Raw genomic sequence first — 22,660 nt, forward strand, 5'->3', positions numbered from 1 at the left:
AGACCATACATAGCGTCATTTGCAGTTGAGGGAAAGGTAAACAAATGTAAAGATGCAGTATTAAATCATAACTGCATAAAATTAACTATAGTACACACTGTACTGCTGTAATAATTTCATAGCCACTGCCTTTTGGTATTGCAGTAAGTTTATTTATTTATTTATTTTGAAACAGATTCTCACTCTGTTGCCGAGCTGGAGTGCAGTGGTGCGCTCTCAGCTCACTGCAACCTCTGCCTCCCAGGTTCAAATGATTCTCCCATTTCAGACCCCCTAGTAGCTGTGATTACAGGTGTCTGCCACCACACCTGTCTAATTTTTGTATTTTTAGTAGAGGTGAGGTTTCACCATGTTGGCCAGGCTGGTCTCAAACTCCTGACCTCAAGTGATCCACCTGCCTTGGCCTGCAGTGAGTTCACATGTTGCAAGTATCCTCTTAAAATGCCATGTGACACCAATCTTCTTTGCGTGAGCAGGTTCCTCTCGCCAGTAAATTTTGTGTTGAATTAAAAAGAAATCTCTCATGGGTCTCAAGTATTTTTCACTGTGTTTAGTGCAATACCATAAACCTTAAATTACAGCATGGGACTCATACAAAGTAGCCACTAGTGATGTCGGAAATACTGCCAAGAAACAAAGAAAAATTATGACATTACAATAAAAAGCTGAATTGCCTCATAGGTACTATAGATGAGGTCTGCAACTGTGGTTGCTCAACATTTCAAGATAAATGAATCCAACATGAGGACCGTTATAAAAAAAGAAAAGCAAATTCATGAAGCTGTTGCTGCAGCTGTGCTAGCAGGCATAAAAACCATGCACTTTTTGTGAAATACCTTTTTATCCATATTGAAAATGCAGCTTTTATGTTGGTGCAGGATTACTATAAGAAAGGCATATCTATAGATTCTGACTCAAGAAAAAGAGAAGTCATTATATGACAATTTAAACCAAAAGGAAAGTGAAGAATTTAAAGTTAGAGAATTTAAAGCCAGCAAAGTAGCAGCTACTAGGGAAGCCGAGGTGGAAGGATCTCTTGAGACCAGGAGTTTGAGGCTATAGTGAGTTATGATTGCACCTTTGTACTCTGGCCTGGGCAACAGAGAAAGACCCAATCTCTAAAAAATAATAATGCCAGCAAAAGATGGTTTGTTAATTTTAGGAAGAGGTTTAGCTTTAAAAATATCAAGAAAATAGGGGATGCAGTTTCTGCTGACTGAGAGACAGCAGGTGAGTTCCCAGATGCCATTAAGAAGATAATTGTGACCAGGCACAGTGGCTCACTCCTGTAATCCCAACATTTTGGAAGGCTGAGGCAGGAGGATCACTTGAGGCCAGGAGTTCGAGATCAGCCTGGGCAACATAGCAAGAACTTGTCTCTATAAAAAAAAAAAAAAGAAAGGAAGGAAGAAAGTCATTGAGGAAATGGGATATCTGCTGAACAGTTTTTGAATGCAGGTGAAAGTGCCCTATTCTGGGAAAAAAAAAAAGTCACAAAGGACATCTATTAGTAAGGAAAATCAGTGAGCACAGATTTAAGGCAGAAAGGGATAGGCTGACTCAACGGTTTTGTGCAGATGCAGTCGAGTTTATTGTCAGAACTGCCCTTATCTATGAAGCTTCTAATCCCCAAGCCTTGAAGGGAAAAGGTAAACACCAGCTGTCAGTCATTTGGTTGTATAAAAAGAAGGTCTGCACAACAAGAACCCTTTGTCTAGATTGATTCTATCTATGCTTTCTGCCTGAAGTCAAGAAGTACCTTGGTAACAAGGGACTGCCTTTTAAGGTTCTTTTGGTGTTGGACAAATGCTCCTGGCCACCCAGAACCACATGAGTTCAACACCAAAGATGTTGAAGTGGTCTCCTTGCCCCCAAACACCATGTCTGTAATTCAGCCTCTAGACCAGGGGTCATAAGGCCCTTTGAGGCTCGTTACCATGTCTGTAATTCAGCCCCAAACACCATGTCTGTAATTCAGCCTCTAGATCAGGGGTCATAAGGCCCTTTAAGGCTCATCACACACGGTTCTCTATGGAAAGGATTGTCAACTATGGAAGAGAACCCTGATAGTGAAGTCTGGAAGGATTGCACTATTGAAGATGCCATCGTTGTTTTTGTTTGTTTTATTTTTGTCATTTTTAGTTTATTTGTGTGGCAAGTGACAGGCACGGAGATGCCGTCATTGTTATAGAAAAAGCTGTGAAAGCCATCAAGTCTGGCTGGGCACGCTGGCTCACGCTCACGCCTGTGATCCCAGCACTTTGGGAGGCCGAGGCGGGCAGATCACGAGGTCAGGAGATCGAGACCATCCTCGCTAACATGGTGAAACCCATCTCTAGTAAAAATACAAAAAAAAAATTAGCCGGGCCTGGCGGTGGGCGCCTGGGTAGTCCCAGCTACTGGGGAGGCTGAGGCGGGAGAATGGTGTGAACCCGGGAGGCGGAGCTTGCCGTGAGCCGAGATCGCACCACTGCCCTCCAGCCTGGGCGACAGAGCGCAACTCCGTCTCTCCATCTCAAAAAAAAAAAAAAAAAAAAAAAAGATATGAGTCTTGGAGAAATTCAAGAGCAAACAGACACCACACCCAGAGGAGGAATTACATAAGACAACTTGATGGAGATTAGCACTTTCAAACCAGTGCCACATGATGAGGAAGAAAGCAGAAAAAGCAGTACTAGAAAACAGATTGACCTCAGACAATCTGGCAGAAGGATTGCAAATATTCAAGACTGCTTTTGACATATTTTACAGTATGGACATTTCTATATGATACAGGCACTGAAACTAACACAAACAATGAAAGAAGGATTGGTACCGTATAGAAATATTTTTAGGGAAATGAAAAAGCAAAAAAGTCAAATTACAGTGTATTTCTGTAAAGTTATACTGAGTGTACCTGCCTTTCCTGCCTTCCCTTCCACCTTCTCCACCTCTTCCAGCTCTGCCACCCCTGAGATAACAAGACCAATTCCTCCTCTTCTTCTCCTCCTCATCCTACTCAACATGAAGACAATGAGGATGAAAAACTTTGTGATGATCCACTTCTACTTAATGAATAGTAAATATATTTTCTCTACCTTATGGTTTTCTTAATAAAATTTTATTTTCTCTAGCTTACTTTATTGCAAGAGTATAATACATGATACACATACAAAATATGTGTTAACTGCTTATGTTGTTGATAAGGCCTCTAGTTAACAGTAGGCTATTAGTAATTTGGTGGGGAGTCAAAAAAATCATAATGCAGATTTTCAACTGTGTGGGGGGTCAGTGTCCCTAACTGTCATGTTGTTCAGGGGTTAGGGGCACTGATTACTGTAACTCCCTACAAATACATTCCTGCATATAGTCCTAGAGTTTCTGCCAATTTAAGTTGGCAAAATCTTGCCATTCTTTCAATATGGCAGTCCCAAAGTCAGTCCCTACACTTGACCCCAACTCACCGTGGTGTGCTGGGATCCAACTGTAGTTACAGGATTGGAGACAATGAGAAGTGGTGGTGGTATAGAGGTGGGCCTTGAGGACAATAGGCATCCTCTTACAAGGTAAGTGCCTTGGGTGAAATCAATACAGAATCTTCAAACTTAATCTCCTTAGACAGGAGAGGAGGGACTGCTCGTGATGGCAAGAGAGGCACTGTAATTCTCAGGCTTCCATGCATTCCCAAAGCCTGTTTCTCACATACGAGACCTGGCAAGGCTGTGAAATCAATTGGTGCTGTAATTCTGCAGTCCACTTGATATTTGGGATTTGGTTTTTGGATATATTGGTCTTCTGACTACAAGAGAGAAATTATTTTAGGACACTCATAGAAGGTCTGTGGTTCTCAGACAATGCCTTGTTCCAGTAATTAAATCCCCAAGTTGGACATTTTCTTCTAAGCTCAGTAACATGATCAGATGTGGCTAGCCCACCTCACAATCCTTGTAGTCCTCAATCCCATTATCACATTTTTTATACCACTCATGTGGTCTTCCAAAGTACTTCATTACCAGCAACTATTAAGTGATAATCAATTCTTTTGCCATAGATTGCTAGAACTAGTGACAAGACTATATCACCTTCAAAGCTAGCCAAGTCAGATAACCAATCCCAAATTCCTAAGTTTGAGTTTCTCATCACTGCAGTCACTTCTAGAACCAAATACTTTATCAGAGTTAATTAATTGAAGAGAACAGCTTTCACTTTATATACTTTAAGCTGGGAGATTTTTTGTTTTTCTGTTTTGTTTTGTTTTGAGACAGAGTCTGGCTCTGTCACCCAGGCTGGAGTGTAGTGGCATGATCTCAGCTCACTGCAACCTCTGCCTCCTAGACTCAAGCCATCCTCCTACTTCAGCCTCCCAAGTAGCTGGGACTATAGGCACACACCACCACACCTGGCAAATTTTTATATTTTTTTGTAGATATGGGGTTTTACCATATTGCCCAGCCTGGTCTCAAACTCCTGAGCTCAAGTGATATGCCTGCCTCAGCCTCCCAAAGTCCTGGGATTATGGGTGTGAGCCACCACGCCTGGCCTTGGAAGATTTTTAATAAAGGGAATTAAATGCTTACAAAATTATTGGGAAGGCTGGGGAAGCAAAAGGCAAGGGGAAATAGTTGCTGACTTTCAGAAAATCTGGAAGTACAGGAATCCCGTGAAGCTACTATGATGTCAGAAGCAGGAGTGACTCTTAAGTTTTTTTTTTTTTTTTTTTTTACCAGAAAGACTTTGCATTTCTTCAACATCATACCTTTGTCAGGTCAGAGTTCTCATTATTTTTCAATGTTTTTCAGCATGTCAAAAGCAACCAGGAATTGTCAGAGAAGCTATCTAAGCTACAGCAAGAGAAGGAAGCTCTACGTGAAGAATATTTGCGATTATTGAAGCTGCTTAATGTCCATGTGAGGTAAACAAAGACAAGTTCTCTTTGGAAGAAAACTATGTAGAGTAGTTATTTGTTGCTGAGCAGGCTCTAGGGCTAGACAGTGCGCTGCTCACTGAAGCAACCTTTCAAGAGGGCCATCATAAAATTCCTGTTTCCAAAAGTGCTGTCCACAGGGCTTTTCCTAGGGAGATATGGGGCCTAATTTCTTCTCAAGAGAGGGAGGGAGAAGGGAATTACCATTCACTGAGCTTTGATGGTATTGAACTTGTTTTTCCCCAAATACACCCTTCTCACTTGCCTTCACACTTTTTTTCACCTCACATACTTTCCTCAGCCTGAACCACCCTCTCCTCATTTAAAGAGCTTTTTTATTTTTTATTTTAGAGAATTGATGCAGAATATTACTAATACGTATATTATGTAGATGTTATATATAATGATATATCTATTACATATATGATACTTATATACTCTCTCTTTCTATACATACATACATACATATATACATATATGTATATCAGGCAAATACCATTGTCCAAAGGTAAAATGACATCTGGTTTTTAGGCAGTTAATTTTTTTTCATTTTACATATAATGAAACAACATTGCAAAAAAAAAAAAAAATTCTTTTTTCAGGTAGGATCTCACTCTGTCACCCAGGCTGGAGTGGAGTGGCACGATCACAACTCACTGCAGCCTCGACCTCCTGGGCTCAAGTGATCCTCCCACCTCAGTCTCCTGAGTAGATGGGACTGCAGTCATGTGCAGGCTCACCCAGCTCACTTTTTAATTTTTTTATAGAGACGGGGGTCTCACTATGTTGGCCAGGCTGGTCTCAAATTCCTAGCCTCAAGTGATCCTCCTTCCGTGGCCTCCCAAAATGCTAGGATTATAGGCAGGCATAAGCCACTGTGCCCAGTGCAGTTTTTTTTTTGTAATTATTTATGGCACACCTCTCAGTGTAAAATTTTTGAATGAAAAAAAACTTATACAGACATTCTCCCAAGTTCACTCCTAGTGTCTTGTCAATAAACATAATTTTATGGTTTTATTATAGCTTTCATAAAAGTTTTATACTGTTTTTCTCTTAATATCATATGATAAGCATTGTGCTTTGTTGCTATAGTCTTCAAATTTGCTATTTCCATAAAATTTAATATTTCATGAAGTTGATATGCCCTTGCACTAACAGCAGCAGTTAAACAGGGTACAACTGCTAACAGACTAACAGAACCTACAATTACAGTGCTAACAAATGTATACCTTATTTCAGGAATAGGGTATCATATAGAAACAGCATTAGAGGAAGAATATGCATTAGAGCCTGTGTGTGTTTCACAGCAAGTGGACCAGAGAAGTCAGGCAGCAGCTGCAATGTTGTTCACTCTGTAAGGGTCGTGGCTGGATGCACTTCCTCTCTCAGATCAGGAACCACTCATGTGCTCATTGACCACCTCACAACCAGGGAGCCCAAAACCGAGTTTCAGCTGAGATTTTATTAAATACTTTTTATATTCTGTTGTTCACATAAGCATATTCCTGCCATGTAACCTGCTTCAAGAGCAGAGACTTCTTGGGGGTCTCAATGAGACCAGGTGCAAATCATCATTATCACTGTTATCAATAAACAATGCTGATAAACCAGTACAAACTGCCATGAAACTACTTGGACCTGAGGTTATGAAGCCACACTATTTTAATCGTTATATTTCCCTCTATCATATGCTTGACCAACAGTCAGTGCCAAACAGGCACTTTAGCAAAACAGTTTAGGTTAATCCTAGACCTGCTGGAATTAACTCTCACAACAAAATCCTAATTTGGTTAAGAATTACTCACTGGTCTGATGGTTGAATATTTTTATTCAAAACAGTGCTGAAAAAAATCATTTTGGTATTATATTTTTCATTTTTAAATTTATTTTTATAGAACTGTAGATCTTAAAATGTATTGGCAAACATTCCAAAGTATCCTACTATTACCAGAAAGGGGTCCTGAACCCAGACCCCGACAGAGGGTTCTTGGAAATCATGCAAGAAAGAATTCAGGGTGAATCTAAAAAGTAAAGTAAAAGCAAACTTACTAAGGGAGTAAAGAAATAAAAGAATGTCTACTCCATAGACAGAGGCTGCCCCAAGGTCTGCTGGTTGTCTATTTTTATGGTTATTTCTTGATTGTAAATATGGGGTGGATTATTCACGTGCTTTCTTTTATTTTATTTTATTTTTTGAGGCGGAAACTCGCTCTGTCGCCCAGGCTGGAGTGCAGTGGCACAATCTCGGCTCACTGCAAGCTCCGCCTCCCGGGTTCACGCCATTCTCCTGCCTCAGCCTCCAGAGTAGCTGAGACCACAGGCACCCGCCATCATGCCCAGCTAATTTTTGGTATTTTTAGTAGAGACGGGGTTTCACCGTGTTAGCCAGGATAGTCTCGATCTCCTGACCTTGTGATCCACCCACCTCGGCCTCCCAAAGTGCTGGGATTACAGGCGTGAGCCACTGCACCCGGCCTATTCATGTGCTTTCTGGGAAGGGGGCAGGAATTTCCCAGAACTGAGGGTTCCTCTTTTTTTTAGTCTATATAGGGTAATTTCCAGATGTTGCCATGGCATTAGTAAACTGTCATGGTGCTGATGGAAGTGTCTTTTATCATGCTAATACATTATAATTAGCATATAATGAGGAGTGAGGACGACCAGAGGTCACTTTCATTGCCATATCGGTTTTGGCAGGTTTTGGCTGGCTTCTTTACTGTATCCTGTTTTATCACTGGGATCTTTGTGACCTGTATCTTGTGCCAACTTCCTATCTCATCCTGTGATTAAGAATGCCTAACTAATGGGAATGCAGCCCAGCAGGTCTCATTCTCATTTTACCCAGCCCTTATTCAACACGGAGTTGCTCTGGTTCAAATGCCTCTGACACTACGAAATTTTTCTGCCTTCATTATATAAGAGCAGCAATTTTACCACATCCTCATTAGCGTTGAGTACTACTACTGATGGGGGAGAGAGGTTCTGATGAAGTTTTCCCCAATATTCTTTTTTTTTTTTGAGATGGAGTCTCGCTCTGTCGCCCAGGATGGAGTGCAGTGGCGCAATCTCAGCTCACTGCAAGCTCCACCTCCTGGGTTCACGCCATTCTCCTGCCTCAGCCTCCCGAGTAGCTGGGACTACAGGTGCCCGCCACTATGCCCGGCTAATTTTTTGTATTTTTAGTACAGACAGAGTTTCACCGTGTTAGCGAGGATGGTCTCGATCTCCTGACCTCATGATCCACCTGCCTCGGCCTCCCAAAGTGCTGGGATTACAGGCGTGAGCCACTGCGCCCGGCCAATATTCTTTAATTGAGATATAATTTGCATATAATAAATGCAAAGATTTTTAAATGTACAATTGGATAAGTTTTGACAAATGTTTGTGCCCATATTACCACCACCCCAGTGAAGATACAGAACAGGGCCAGGCGCAGTGGCTTATCTTATGCCTGTAATACCAACACTTTGGGAGGCTGAGGCGGGCAAATTGCATGAGCTCAGGAGTTCAAGACCAGGCCAGTCAACATGGTGAAACCCTGACTCTACCAAAAATACAAAAATTAGCTAGGCATGGTGGTGCACATCTGTGGCCCCAGCTACTCGGGAGGCTGAGGCAGGAGGACCACTTGAGCCCAGGAGGCAGATATTGCAGTGAGCCAAGATCATGCCACTGCACCCTAGCCTGAATGACAGAGTAAGACTCCATCTCAAAAAAAAAAAAAAAGATACAGAATATTTCCACTGTCCCTTAAAGTCCTCTATGACCTGTTTGCAGTTGATCTGCACCTACTGCTTCTCCCACCTCCCTCCAAGTAGCCACTGTTCTGATTTCTGCCTGCCCTAGAATTTCTTCTAAATGGAATTATACTACATGTAATTGTAACCATAATAGGTTTGTTGCCCAATGCACACAGCAAGTCAATACACCAAGCCATTGGGTTGCAGCAGAGAAAGAGGTTTAATCGTAGAGTCATCAAATGAGGAGATGGGAGGAAACCTCAAATCCATCTCCTTGAGGAACTTAGGTTTAGGGTTTTTAAGAGTTTTGGATTGGGCCAAAATGTGAAGATAGTTGATAGGTCAAAGAGTCCAGGGTGAAGTCGTAGGACAGGGAGATGAAGTAGCTATATTCTCATGCTGATGCTGTTCCTCTCTGGGGGTCTTCAAACTGGTTGCTGGAATTTGTGTCTGAAAAACATCTTAAGCAACTCCTTTTGTTTGTTTGTTTGTTTGTTTGTTTGTTTGTTTTTTGAGACAGGATCTCACTCTCTTGCCCAGACTCTGGAGTGCAGTGGCCTGATCTTGGCTCACCACAACCTCCACCTTCCAGGCTCAAGCGATTCTCCTGCCTCAGCCTCCCAAGTAGCTGGGATTACAGGCGTGTGCCACTACTGCCCGGCTAATTTTTATATTTTTAATAGAGATGGGGTTTCACCATGTTGGCTAGGCTGGTCTTGAGCTCCTGACCTCAAATGATCCACCCGCATCAGCCTCCTGTAATCCCTGCTGGGATTACAGGTGTGAGCCACCATGCCCAGCCAAGCAATTCTTAAAAAAAAAACAAAGATTCTAATGTTAGAGGTCCTGTCTGTAGGAACAATGGGGATGCAAATGATCAGTATCTAATGCTGTGTGACTTTTAGCAACAAAGAGGTGGACCAAAGTGAAGCCTGATTAATGCTTTATTATAATTATATTGCTGTCCAGAACCCAGCACATACTCCCTGTCAATCTTGTTGGGGCAGCTTCATACTCTTTTGTGTCTGACTTCTTCTGTTCAACATATTCTATTATTTTTAAGTGCACTTATAGACAGAAATTACTTACTTGTCATTTTATTTTGAACTTCTTTTTTTTTTTTTTGAGATGGAGTCTCGCTTTGTCACCCAGGCTGGAGTGCAGTGGCACAATCTCTGCTCACTGCAACCTCCACCTCCTGGGTTCAAGCAATTCTCCTGCCTCAGCCTCCTGAGTAGCTGGGACTACAGGCGCATGCCACCACACCCCGCTAGTTTTTATATTTTTAGTAGAGACAGGGTTTCGCCATATTGGCCAAGCTGGTCTCAAACTCCTGACCTCAGATGATCCACTCGCCTTGGCCTCCCAAAGTGCTGGGATTACAGGCGTGAGCCACTGCGCCTGGCCTATTTTGAATTTCTTTGATGGCTAGTGAGGCTGAATGTTTTTCCACATTGTTTGTACACAGGCTTTTAGGGTGGTGGATTCTGACCCCGCTGCACATGCCTGGGCTCCAACATAGATGAATAAAATAAAAACCTGTGGGCATAGGGTCTGTGGATCAGTACTTTTCTAAAAACATCCTTGTGTGATTCTAATGTGCATCGGAGGTTGAAAACTATATTTAGGAAAGAAAATGGAAGGAATTATTGAAACTCTACCTTTATTTTTGTTTTCATTTCCCTGATCCCAGTCCTGACTTTCGCAGGCAATGGTTATTTTTTATGTTTTCTCTACCACTTTTCCAGAGGAACAATTCCCTTGCTTTTTTCAAATCAAAGTATAGACAACCTGGTTTTACTTAAACACAAGCTAAAAGTTGTTCCTAAATTTTAGAACATAAATATTGTGTCACCTCATAACATCAATAGTTAACAAAGCCAAAAATAAGCATGGAAAATCTACACGTTCTTCAAGCAAGGTGGCCAACAGGACTTCAGACCGAACCAATAGTAGCGACAAATAGCCAGCAATGACAAGGGAATCTGTAAGTTCTCACCAGCTGTATTGCATCAACATGCTTTCCAAACCATGTGTAACACTACAGAGAGTATCCTAAATATCAAATAAGAGGAGACTAATTAGGTAAAGTATAATACAGTCACTTAATAGGACATAATACAGCTGTAAAGGATGATGGCTGTGAATATTAGATAATAATGCAGGAAAATGCTTATAATGTAATAAGTGAAAAGAGCATATGATAAACATTTTGATGTAGACAATGTTTAGACAAAAGATGCTTATAAAAGGAATTAGAAGGAAATACAATATCATAGTACTGGTCATATTGGGAGTTGGGGATTTTCCCAAACTTTCTGTAATTAATTCTTTTAAATAATAAATTGGCCTGGCATGGTGGCTTACACCTGTAATCCTAGCACTTTCAGAGGCCAAGGCAGGAGGATCACTTGAACCCAGGAGTTCAAGACTAGCCTAGGGAACAAAGTGAGATCTCGACTCTACCAAAAAAAAAAAGTTTTTTAAGGAATAAATTTATTTTTTTAATTACCCAAATGGCAGAATAAGAGAGCAGCTGTCTGGCATGAGAAGTTAGAGACTTGGGTTTTAATATTCCAGTACAGGATAGGTGAAAGAAATTCCAGAAGTGTAACACCCAATGGGTGCTACTTGTCCACTGCCTAGACAGAGCTGATTTATCAAGACAGGGGAATTGCAAGACAGAAAGAGATTAATTCATGCAGAGTCAGCTGTATGGGAGACGAGAGTTTTATTACTCAAATCAGTCTCCCCGAAAATTTGATGTTTGGGGTTTTTAAGGAAAATTTGGTGGGTAGGGGGTTAGAAAGTGGGGAGTGTTGATTGATCAGGTCGAAGATTAAATCACAGAAAGTTGAAGCTCTCCTCTTGCACTGAGTCAGTTCCTGGGTGGGGGCTACAAGACCACATGAGCCAGTTTATCCATCTAGGTGTCATCAGCTGGTGCACCTCAACACAGGGTCTGCAAAATATCTCAAGCGCTGATCTCAGGTTTACAACAGTGACTCCTAAACCATAATTTCTAATCTTGTGGCTCATTTGTTAGTCCTGCAAAGGCAGTCTAGTCCCCAGGCAAGAAGGGGGTTTGTTTTGGGAAAGGGCTGTTATCAAGTTTGTTTTGAAGTTAAACTATAAACTAAGTTTCTCCCGAAGTTAGTTGGGCCTACACCTAGGAATGAACACGAACAGCTTGGAGGTTAGAAGCAAGATGGAGTTAGTTAGGTCAGATCTCTTTCACTATCGTAATTTCTTCAGTTTCAGAAGTACATGTTGTATTATCAATGATGCCAAAACATCAGAGCAACTGCAAACAGCTGGGAAACCCAGAGGATGACAGGCACACTGCTGGATCTTACATCTCTGAAGCTATATACTGGAGGATGTTGAAAACAAGTGGTATCTTTTTTTTTTTTTTTTTTTTTGAGATGGAGTTTTGCTCTTGTTGCCCAGGCTGGAGTGCAGTGGTGCCATCTCAGCTCACCGCAACCTCTACCTCCCAGGTTCAAGCAATTCTTCTGCCTCAGCCTCCTGAGTAGCTGGGATTACAGGCATGTGCCACCACGCCCAGCTAATTTTGTATTTTTAGTAGAGACGGGGTTTCTCCATGTTGGTCAGGCTGGTCTGGAACTCCCGACCTCAGGTGATCCACCCGCTTCGGCCTCCCAAAGTGCTGGGATTACAAGCGTGAGCCATCACGCCCGGCTGAAAACCAGTGATATCTTTTACCAAACGTTCCTAGCAGAAAGGAGAATGAGAACAGTTATGAAGTGTACCTTTTTGTAAAGAATACCTCCTTGTAAAGAATCTGAGTCACAGCTGTGGTAATTGTGAACACAGTCTGCAAAAGTACATGCCTCATATTATGTAGTGGGTGCTGATGGTGGCTCAATGGATCAAAAGCCTAGGCTCCCTCTATCTTGTTATTGCTTCAACATCTTTAACATGTTGCCCTTATCCACATAGTTCAAAATAATTCACTACCATATCTACATTTCAGCCAGTAAGAAAGAAAGAGGGGAAGGCAAGGGTATTCCATTTTCCTTTAAGGCACACTACTTCCATTCACATTCTGTTGGCCAGAACTTACTTACATGGCCTCATCTAACTGCAATAACTCATCCTATGCTGAGTAATATTCTGTTGGCCAGAACTTACTTACATGGCCTCATATAACTGCAAGGAAAGCCAGAAAATGTAGTTCCTATGCTGAGTAAACCAGTGCCCAGCAAAAAAAAAAAACAAAAAAAAAAAAACAAAAAAAAAACGGGGTATATAATGTAGAAGAAGGAGAAGTTGGATTGGGTACAACCCCAGCAGTCAGTCACTCCGGCATGCACTTTCGAGCAAGCTATATCTAGCTTTGTATACATGCCTCTGGCCTACAGGAAGCCAAACTGCTCAGTTTGGTATCTAGCTAAATTAATCTCTTCAGGGAAAAACATGCAAAATGATTCTTTTATGTACACTTAGCAAATAGGAGAAAGAGGAGGACTATTTTGGAAAATGGAGTCCTGCAAAAACACATTTAAGGGTGAGACAACTTAGCAGGGGCCAAGGGAAAACTTCTCCTTTACCCTCTGAAGGTTCACAGAAAAATCAACTGACAAAAGGCAGATAAACAGGAGAAATAGTATGCAAATCTATTAACGTGCATGGGGGAGAACCACAGAAAGATTACCCCAGTCTTCAATGAGGTATAGAAGCTTATACACCATCTTGAGATTACAGAAAGAATGGGGGCTTAGATCATGGCAAAACAGGTTAAGGGAAGGGGAGAAGAGGAGGCCTCCCTAGCAAAGGTGGTCTTGTTATGTAGATGAAACCTCACAGGTATTATAGCAGCCCTCAGAGAGAATAGATGGTCAATATCGCTTTCACACCTTTAAAGGTTTCAGACTCACTGAATCTGTCCTAGATCTGACAAGGGAAGGAAGGCCCTCAGAGAAAGCCTGGCTGAACATATTCTCTCTAGATGCAAATCCCCACCCCTCATCCACCTGCTCCCACAAAAGACAACTTTTCAACTATTCTTGTATTTCCAGCCATTCTGAATAGGTATCCTGAAATATCAAGGAAATATACTTTGGAGTGAAATATTTTCATTTCCTTCAACTTACAAGGATATAGGACTCCCTTGGAGCAGTTCTTCCATACCAGTTTAACTAAAATTAGCATCTAGATAAGTCTGCTTTGTTCTTCCAATCCCATCTGGTTGTACAAAATGAAGTATATCTCATCAGGAGAAATCAGGGTTATCTGTTTGCCTACTTTCGTTAGTATTATAGCAGTAGGGTATGATGGGAAGATCATAGGCTCTGGGGTCAGATTCTTCTCTTTAGAATAACTTCTTTTAAATAACTTCTCAGGAGCTAAATGATAAAAACCTATGAACACAAAGAAGGAAACAACAGATGCTGAGGTCTACTTGAGGAGTAGGGGAAGAGAGAGAGTAGTAGAAAAGAACTATTGAGTACTGGGCTCAATACCTGGGTAATGAAATAATATGTGCAATAAATTCCTGTGGCACATTTTGACCTGTGTAATAAACCTTCACGTGTGCCCCCAAACCTAAAATAAAATGTAAAAAAAAAGCTTTTATAAAACTAGAAAACACCAGTAACCTTGAACTACAATATTTGAGGAAGAGCTGCCTGCAGGGAAGTTCAAACAAGAGTGTGGGGAAATACCTACAGACCTCTGTGGCTCAAGATCTCGGATAAATCAGGCAGAGCACAGTTATTCAAAGTATATGGGACAATATGAGGGGCAAAAAAAAAAAAAAAAGTAACTTATCTGTCAGGAATCTCCAAGACTCCCCTCAGGTTTGATGACTCCCTAGAATGAAGTGCAAAACTCAGAAAACAGCTATGGTTATGGTTTATTACAGTGAAAGGATACAGATTAAAATCAGCTAAGGAAAAAGGCACACAGCTCACAGATCTCAAGGAAAGACTTACTTATGTTACCCATCTATTACAAAGGATATTACAAATGATACAGATGAACACCCAGGTGGAAGAGATGAACAGAGCACAGCATCCCTTCCCATGAAGGGGCTTGGAGTTTCTATGCCCTCTCTGGGTGCACCACCCTCCAGGAACCTGTGTTCAGCTATTTGGAAGTCCCGCAAACCCAGTCCTTTCGGGCTTTTTCGAAGGCTTCATGAGGTAGCCATTGTCAACCTAAAGGGAAGAAGCTGAGGCAAAATTAATATAAGTAGCGAGTTTATTTGATCCAGGCTTAGGGATTGCAACCCAGGAGCATAGATTCAAGTTGCCCTGAATATACAATCTGATTACCAGAAGTTACAAGTGGATTTTTAAACAAAAATTTTATTTTTAATTTTATAGATACATAGTAGGTGTGTATATTTATGCAGTACATGAGATGATGTTTTGATACAGGCATGCAATGAGTAGTAATCACATCGTCTAGAATGGTGTACTTATCCCCTCAAGCATTTGCATTACAAATAATATGATTACACTTTTTTGGTTTTTTTCTTTCTTTTCTTTTCTTTTTCTTTTTTTTTTTTTTTTTTTCAGAGTCTTGCTTTGTTGCCCAGGCTGGGAGTGCAGTGGCGCAATCTCAGCTCACTGCAGCCTTTACCTCCTGGGCTCAAGTGATCCTTCCACTTCAGCCTCCACAGTAGCTGGGACTACAGGCATGTGCCACCACACCTGACTAATTTTGTTCATTTTATTTTGTTTATTTATTTATTTATTTTGAGATGGAGTCTTGCTCTGTCGCCCAGGCTGGAGTACAGTGGCATGATCTCTGCTCACTGCAAGCTCCGCCTCCTGGGTTCACACCATTCTCTTGCCTCAGCCTCTGGAGTAGCTGGGACTACAGGCACACGCCACCATGCCCGGCTAATTTTTTGTATTTTTAATAGAGACAGGGTTTCACTGTGTTAGCCAGGATGGTCTCGATCTCCTGACCTTGTGATCTGCCCGCCTCGGCCTCCCAAAGTGCTGGGATTACAGGCGTGAGCCACCGCACTTGGCCTAACTTTGTTTATTTTTGTAGAGTCAAGGTCTTACTATGTTGCCCAGGCTGGTCTTGAACCTGTGTGCTCAAGCAATTCTCCTGCCTCAGCCTCCCAAAGTGCTGGGATTACAGGCGTGAGCCACTGCAACTGGTCTGTTTCTTTGGTTATTTTTAAATGTACAATTTTTAAAAATGTACAATTATTGACTATAGTCTTATTCATTCTTTACTTTTTACAGTTAAAGAACTTTTTTTTAATAGTCATACCCATTAATCATCCCCACCTCTCCCGATTCCCCCACTACTCTTCCCAGCCTCTGGTAACCATCCTTGTACTCTCTATCTCCATGAGTTGAATTGTTTTGATTTTTAGATCCCACAAATAAATGAGAACATGTGATGTTTGTCTTTGTGGCATGGCTTATTTCACTTAGCATAATGACCTCCAGTTCTATCCATGTATTGCAAATGACAGGATCTCATTCTTTTTTATGGCTGAATAGTATTCCATTGTGTATAAGTACCATATTTCCTTTATCCAATCATCTGTTGGTGGACATTTAGGTTGCTTGCCAATATTGGCTATCGTGAACAGTGCTGCAACAAATATGGGAGTGCAGATATCTCTTCGATATACTGATTTCCTTTCTTTTGGATATATACTCAGCAGCGGGATTGCTCAAATATATGATAGCTCAATTTTTAGGTTTTATTGTTGTTTGTTTTTGAAACAGTCTTGCACCATCTTGCTCACTGCAACCTCTGCCTCCCAGGTTCAGGCAATTCTTCTACTTCAGCCTCCTGAGTAGCTGGGATTACAGGCGTACTTATGCACCACCACACCTGGCTTTTTTTTTTTCTTTGTGTTTTTAGTAGAGACGGGGTTTTGCCATGTTGGCCAGGCTGGTCTTGAACTCCTGAAGTGATCCATCTGCCTTGGCCTCCCAAAGTGCTAGGATTACAGGCATGGGCCACTACGATGCCCAGCCTCAATTTTTAGTTCTTTGAAGGACCCCCAAAATGTGCTCCATAGTGGTTGTACTAATTTACATTCCCATTAATAGTGTACTAGGGTTCCCTTTTCTCCACATCCTCATCAGCATTTGTCATTGCCTGTCTTTTGCATAAAAGCCATTTTAACTGGGGTGCGATGACCTCTCATTGTAGTTTTGATATGCATTTCTCTGATAATCAATGATGTTGAGCACCTTTTCATATGCCTGTTTGCCATTTGTATGTTTTCTTTTCAGAAATGTCTATTCAAATATTTTGACCATTTTAAAATCAGATTATTGGATTTTTTCCTACAGAGTTGTTTGATTTCCTTATATATTCTGGTTATTAATCCCTTGTCAGATGGGTATTTTGCAAATATTTTCCCTATTCTATGGGTTGTCACTTCACTTTGTTGATTGTTTCCTTTGCTGTGCAGAAGATTTTTTTTTAACTTGATGTGATTCCATTTGTCCATTTTTGCCTTGGTTGCCTACACTTGTGGGGTATTACTCAAGAAATTTTCGCACAGACCAATATCCTGGAGAATTTCCCCAGTGTTTTCTTGTAGTACTGTCATACTTTGAGGTCTTAGATTTAAGTCCTTAATCCATTTTGATTTGATTTTTGTATACAGTGAGAGATAGGGATCTAGTTTTATTCTTCTGCATATGGATATCCAGTTTTCCCAGCACCATTTACTGAAGAGACTATCTTTTCCCTGGTGTATGTTCTTGGCACCTTTGTCAAAAATGAGTTCACTGTAGGTGTGTGGATTTGTTTCTGGGTTCTCTATTCTGTTCCATTGGTCTATGTGTCTATTTTTATGTCAGTACTATACCATTTTGGTTATCACAGTTCTGTGTATAATTTGAAGCCACATAATGTGATTTCTCCAGTTTTGTTCTTTATGCTTAGGATATCTTTGGCTATTCTGGGTCCTTTGTGGTTTCATATAAATTTTAGGATAGTTTTTTCTATTTCCATGAAGAATGTCATTGGTATTTTGGTAGGGATTGCATTGAATCTGTAGATTGCTTTCGGTAATATGGACATTTTAACAATATTGATTCTTCCAATCCAAGAACATGGAATATTTTTCTATTCGTTGGTGTCCTTCAATTTCTTTCATTAGTGTTTTGTAGTTTTCAGTATAGAGATCTTTCACTTTGTTGGTTAAGCTAATTCCTAGGTATTTAATTTTATGTCTGGCTATTATAAATGGAATCGCTTTTTAATTTCTTTTTCAGATTGTTCCCTGTTGGCATATAAAAATGCTACTGATTTTTATGTGTTGATTTTGTATTCCTCAACTTTACTGAATTTGTTTATGAGTTCTAGTACTTCTTTAGTGGAGTCTTTAGGTTTTTCCAAATATAAAATTATATCATCTGCAAACAAGAATAATTTGACTGCTTCTTTTGCAATTTGGATGTCCATTATTTCTTTCTCTTGTCTGATTGCTTGAGCAAGGACTTTCAGTACTATGTTGAATAACAGTGGTGAAAATGGGTGTCCTTGTCGTGTTCCAGATCTTCAAGGAAAGATTTTCATTTTTCCCAAATTCAGTATGATACAAGCTGTAGGTCTGTCATATATGGCTTTTATTATGTTGAGGTATGTTTCTTCTGTCCCCAGTTTCTTGAGAGTTTTTATCATGAAGTGATGTTGAATTTTATCAAATGCTTTTCCAGCATCAATTGAAATAATCATATGGTTTTTGTCCTGTTGATATGATGTATCACATCATTTGTCCTTCTGTTGATATAATGTATCACATTGATTGATTGGTGTATGTTGAACCATCCTTGCATCCCAGGGATAAATCCCACATGGTCGTGATGATCTTTTTAATGTATTGTTGAATTCTGTTTGCTAGGTTTTTCATTTGTTTGTTTTGAGACAGGGTCTCACCCTGTCACCCAGACTGGAGTGCAGTGGTGTGATCTCGGCTTACTGCAAACTCCACCTTCCAGGCCCAAGCAATCCTCCCACCTCAGCCTCCTGAGTAGCTGAGAGCACAGGCATACCCCATGATGCCCAACTAATTTTTAATTTTTTGTAGAGATGGAGTCTTGCTATGTTATCCAAGCTGGCCTCGAACTCCTGAGGTCAAGCTATCCTCCTGCCTCAGCTTTCCAAAGTGTTGGGATTACAGACATGAGCCCACCGCATACAGCTGGTTTGCTACTATTTTGTTAAGGATTTTTGTATCAATATTCATCAGTGATAGTAGCCTGCAGTTTTCTTTTTTGTATGTGTCTTTGTCTGGTTTAGGTATTAGGATAACACTGGCCTTGTAGAATGAGTTTGGAAAGATTTCCTTCTCCTCTATTTTTCAAAATAGTTTGTGTAGGATTGGTATTATTTCTTTAAATGTTTGGTGGAATTCAGCAGTGAAGCCATTGGGTTCTGGCCTTTTCTTTACTGGGGAACTTTTTTTATGGCTTTGATCTCATTATTTGTTATTGGTCTGTTCAGGTTTTAGATTTTTTCATGGTTCAATCTTTGTTATGTTGTATGTGGTTAGGAGTTTGTTCATTTCTTCTAGGTTTTCCAATTTACTGAATTTAGTTGCTCATAATAGCCACTAATGATACTTTGAATTTCTGTGGTATTAGTTGTAATATCTCATTTTTGTCCCTGATTTTATTTATTTGGATCTTCTCTTTTTCTTAGCCTGCTAAAGGTTTGTTGATTTTGTTTAACTTTTCAAAAAAAAAGCAACTTTTTGTTTCATTGATCTTTTGTAGTTTTCTTCATTTCAATTTCATTTATTTCTGCTCTGATCTTTATGATTTCTTTTCTTCTACTAATTTGGGATTTCATTCGCTCTTGTTTCTCTAGTTCTTTAAGATGCATCATTAGATTGTTTATTTGCAGTTTTTTTTTTAATGTAGCCACTTACAGCTATAAACTTACTGCTTTTGCTGTATCCCATAGGTTTTGGTATATTGTGTTTCCATTATCATTCATTTCAATAAATTTTTCAATTTCCTTCTTAATTTTTTCATTGGCCCACTGGTCATTCAGGAGCATATTGTTTAATTTCCATGTATTTGTATAGTTTCCAAAATTCCTCTTGTTATTTATTTCTAGTTTTATTCCAATATGGTCAGAGAAGATGCTTGATATTATTTCAGTTTTTTTAATGTTTTAATACTTGTTTTGTGACCTGATGGTTTACCTTTGAGAATGATACATATACTGAGGAGAAGAAGGTGTATTCTACAGCCATTGGATAAAATGTTTTGTAAATATCTATTAGGTCCATTTGGTCTATAATGCAGATTATATCCAGTGTTTCTTTGTTGATTTTCTGTCTGGAAAATCTGTCCAATGCTGAAAGTGAGGTGTTGAAGTCTCCCTCTATTACTGTATTGGGATCTGTCTCTCTCATTAGCTCTAATAATACTCCCTTTATATATCTGGGTGCTCAAGTGTTGGGTATATATATGTATTTATAATTGTTATATTCTCTTGCTAAATTGACCCCTTTATTATTATATAATGACCTTTTTGTCTTTTCTTATAGTTTTTGTTTTGAAATCTATTTTGTCTGATATAAGTATAGCTACTTCTGCTCTTTTTTGGTTTCCACTGGCATGGAATATCTTTTTCCATCCCTTTGTTTCCAGTCTATTTGTATCTTTATAGGTAAAATGTCCTTTTTGTAGAAAATGGATCATTGGGTCTTGTTTTTTAATCCATTCAGCGAGTCTATGTCTTTTGATTGGAAGGTTTAGTCCATTTACATTCAATATTATGATTGATAAGTAAGGACTTAATACTCCTGATGTTTTCTTACTTGTTTTCTGGTTGTTTGTAGTCTTCTCTTCCTTCTTCCTTTCCTTCCTGTCTTTCTTTTAGTGAAGGCAATTTTCTCTGTGATATGATTTAGTTTCTTACTTTTTATTTTTTGTATATATGTTGCATGTTTTTTTGGTTTGAGGTTACCATAAGGCTTGCAGATACTATCTAATATGATTTTGCTGTGTCTGCAGCCAAATCTCAACTTGAACTTTATCTCCCAGAATTCCCACATGTCGTGGGAGGGACCCAGGGGGAGGTAATTGAATCATGGGGGCCAGTCTTTTACTGTGCTATTCTTGTGATAGTGAATAAGACTCATGAGATCTGATGGGTTTATCAGGGGTTGCAGCTTTTGTTTCTTCCCCATTTTCTCTTGCCACTGCCATGTGAGAAGTCTCTTTCACTCCCATCATGATTCTGAGGTCTCCCCAGCCATGTGGAACTGCAAGTCCAATTAAACCTCTTTTTGTTCCCAGTTTCGGGTATGTCTTTATCAGCAGTGTGAAAATGAACTAATACAGTAAATTGGTACCAGTAGAGTGGGGCATTGCTGAAAAAATACCCAAAAATTTGGAAGTGACTTTGGAAGTGGGTAACAGGCAGAGTTTGGAATAGTTTGGAGGGCTCAGAAGAAGACAGGAAAATGTGGGAACGTTTGGAACCTCCTAGAGACTTGTTGAATGGCTTTGACAAAAAATGCTGATAGTGATATGAACAATAAGGTCCAGGCTGAGATGGTCTCAGATGGAGATGAGAAACTTGTTGGGAACTGGAGCAAAGGTGATTCTTGTTATGTTTTGGCAAAGAGACTGGCGCCATTTTGCCCCTGCCCTAGAGATTTGTGGAACTTTGAAGTTGAGAGAGATGATTTAGGGTATCTGGTGGAAGAAACTTCTAAGCAGCAAAGCATTCAAAAGGTGACTTGGGTGCTGTTAAAAGCGTTTCATTTTAAAAGGAAAACAGAGCATAAAAATTCAGAAAATTTGCAGCCTGAGGATGCAATAGAAAAGAAAACCCCATTTTTGAAGAGAAATTTAAGCTGGTTGCAGAAATTTGCATAAGTAGCAAGAAGCCTAATGTTAATCCCCAAGACCATGGGGGAAATGTCTCCAGGCCATGCCAGAGACCTTCACAGCATACCCTTCCATCCCAGGCACAGAGGCCCAGGAGGAAAAAGTGGTTTCGTGGGCCGGTCCCAGGGTCCCCATACTGTGTGCAGCCTAGGGACTTGGTGCCCTGTGTCCCAGCCACTCCAGCCGTGGCTGAAAGGGGCCGATGTAGCGCTCGGGCTGTGGCTTCAGAGGGTAGAAGCTTCAAGCCTTGACAGCTTCCATGTGGTGTTGAGCTTGTGGGTGCACAGAAGTCAAGAATTCAGGTTTGGGAACCTCCACCTAGATTTCAGAAAATGTATGAAATGCCTGGATGCCCAGGCAAAAGTTTGCTGTAGGGATAGGAACCTCTGCTAGGGCAGTGTGGAAGGGAAATATGGGGTTGGAGCCTCCACACAGAGTCCCTACTAGGGCACTGCCTAGTGGAGCTGTGAGAAGAGGGCCACCATCCTCCAGAACGCAGAATGGTAGATCCACTGGCAGTTTGCACCATGCACCTGGAAAAGCCACAGATTCAACACTAGCCCATGAAAGCAGCCAGGAGGGAGGCTATACCCTGCAAAGCCACAGGGATGGAACTGCCCAAGACCATGGAAACCCATCTTTTGCATCAGTGTGACCTGGATGTGAGACCTGGAGTCACAGGAGATCATTTTGGAGCTTTAAAATTGACTGCCTCACTGGATTTCAGACTTGCGTGGGCCCTGTAACCCCTTTGTTTTAGCTAATTTCTCCCATTTGGAATGCTGTATTTACCCAATACCTGTACCCCCATTGTATCTAGGAAGTAATTAGCTTACTTTTGATTTTACAGGCTCATAGGAGGAAGGGACTTGCCTTGTTTCTGATGACACTTTGGACTGTGGACTTTTGGGTTAATGCTGAAATGAATGAAGACTTTTGGGGACTGTTGGCAAACATGATTGGTTTTGAAGTGTGAGGACATGAGATTTGGAGGGACCGGGGCGGAATGATATGATTTGGCTTTGTCCCCACCCAAATCTTATCTTGAATTTTGTCTCCCAAAATTCCCACATGTTGTGCGAGGGACCCAGGGGGAGGTAATTGAATCATGGGGCCAGTCTTTCCCGTACTATTCTTGTGATAGTGAC

The 22,660-nt window shown here is 40.6% G+C and overlaps 1 protein-coding gene across 2 annotated transcripts in view; it reads left to right on the forward strand.

Moving 5' to 3' along the window:
- Positions 1–22,660, forward strand: part of CCDC30 (coiled-coil domain containing 30) — a 149,131-nt gene that overhangs the window by 99,763 nt on the left and 26,708 nt on the right. For both annotated transcript variants that reach the window (XM_030823616.1, XM_030823617.1), the window contains exon 10: positions 4,779–4,891. In XM_030823616.1, coding sequence (XP_030679476.1) covers positions 4,779–4,891 — 113 coding nt within the window. The remainder of the gene's footprint in view (positions 1–4,778; positions 4,892–22,660) is intronic.

This window comes from Nomascus leucogenys, chromosome 12 (assembly GCF_006542625.1).
Source record: "Nomascus leucogenys isolate Asia chromosome 12, Asia_NLE_v1, whole genome shotgun sequence".
Classification (NCBI taxonomy): domain Eukaryota; kingdom Metazoa; phylum Chordata; class Mammalia; order Primates; family Hylobatidae; genus Nomascus; species Nomascus leucogenys.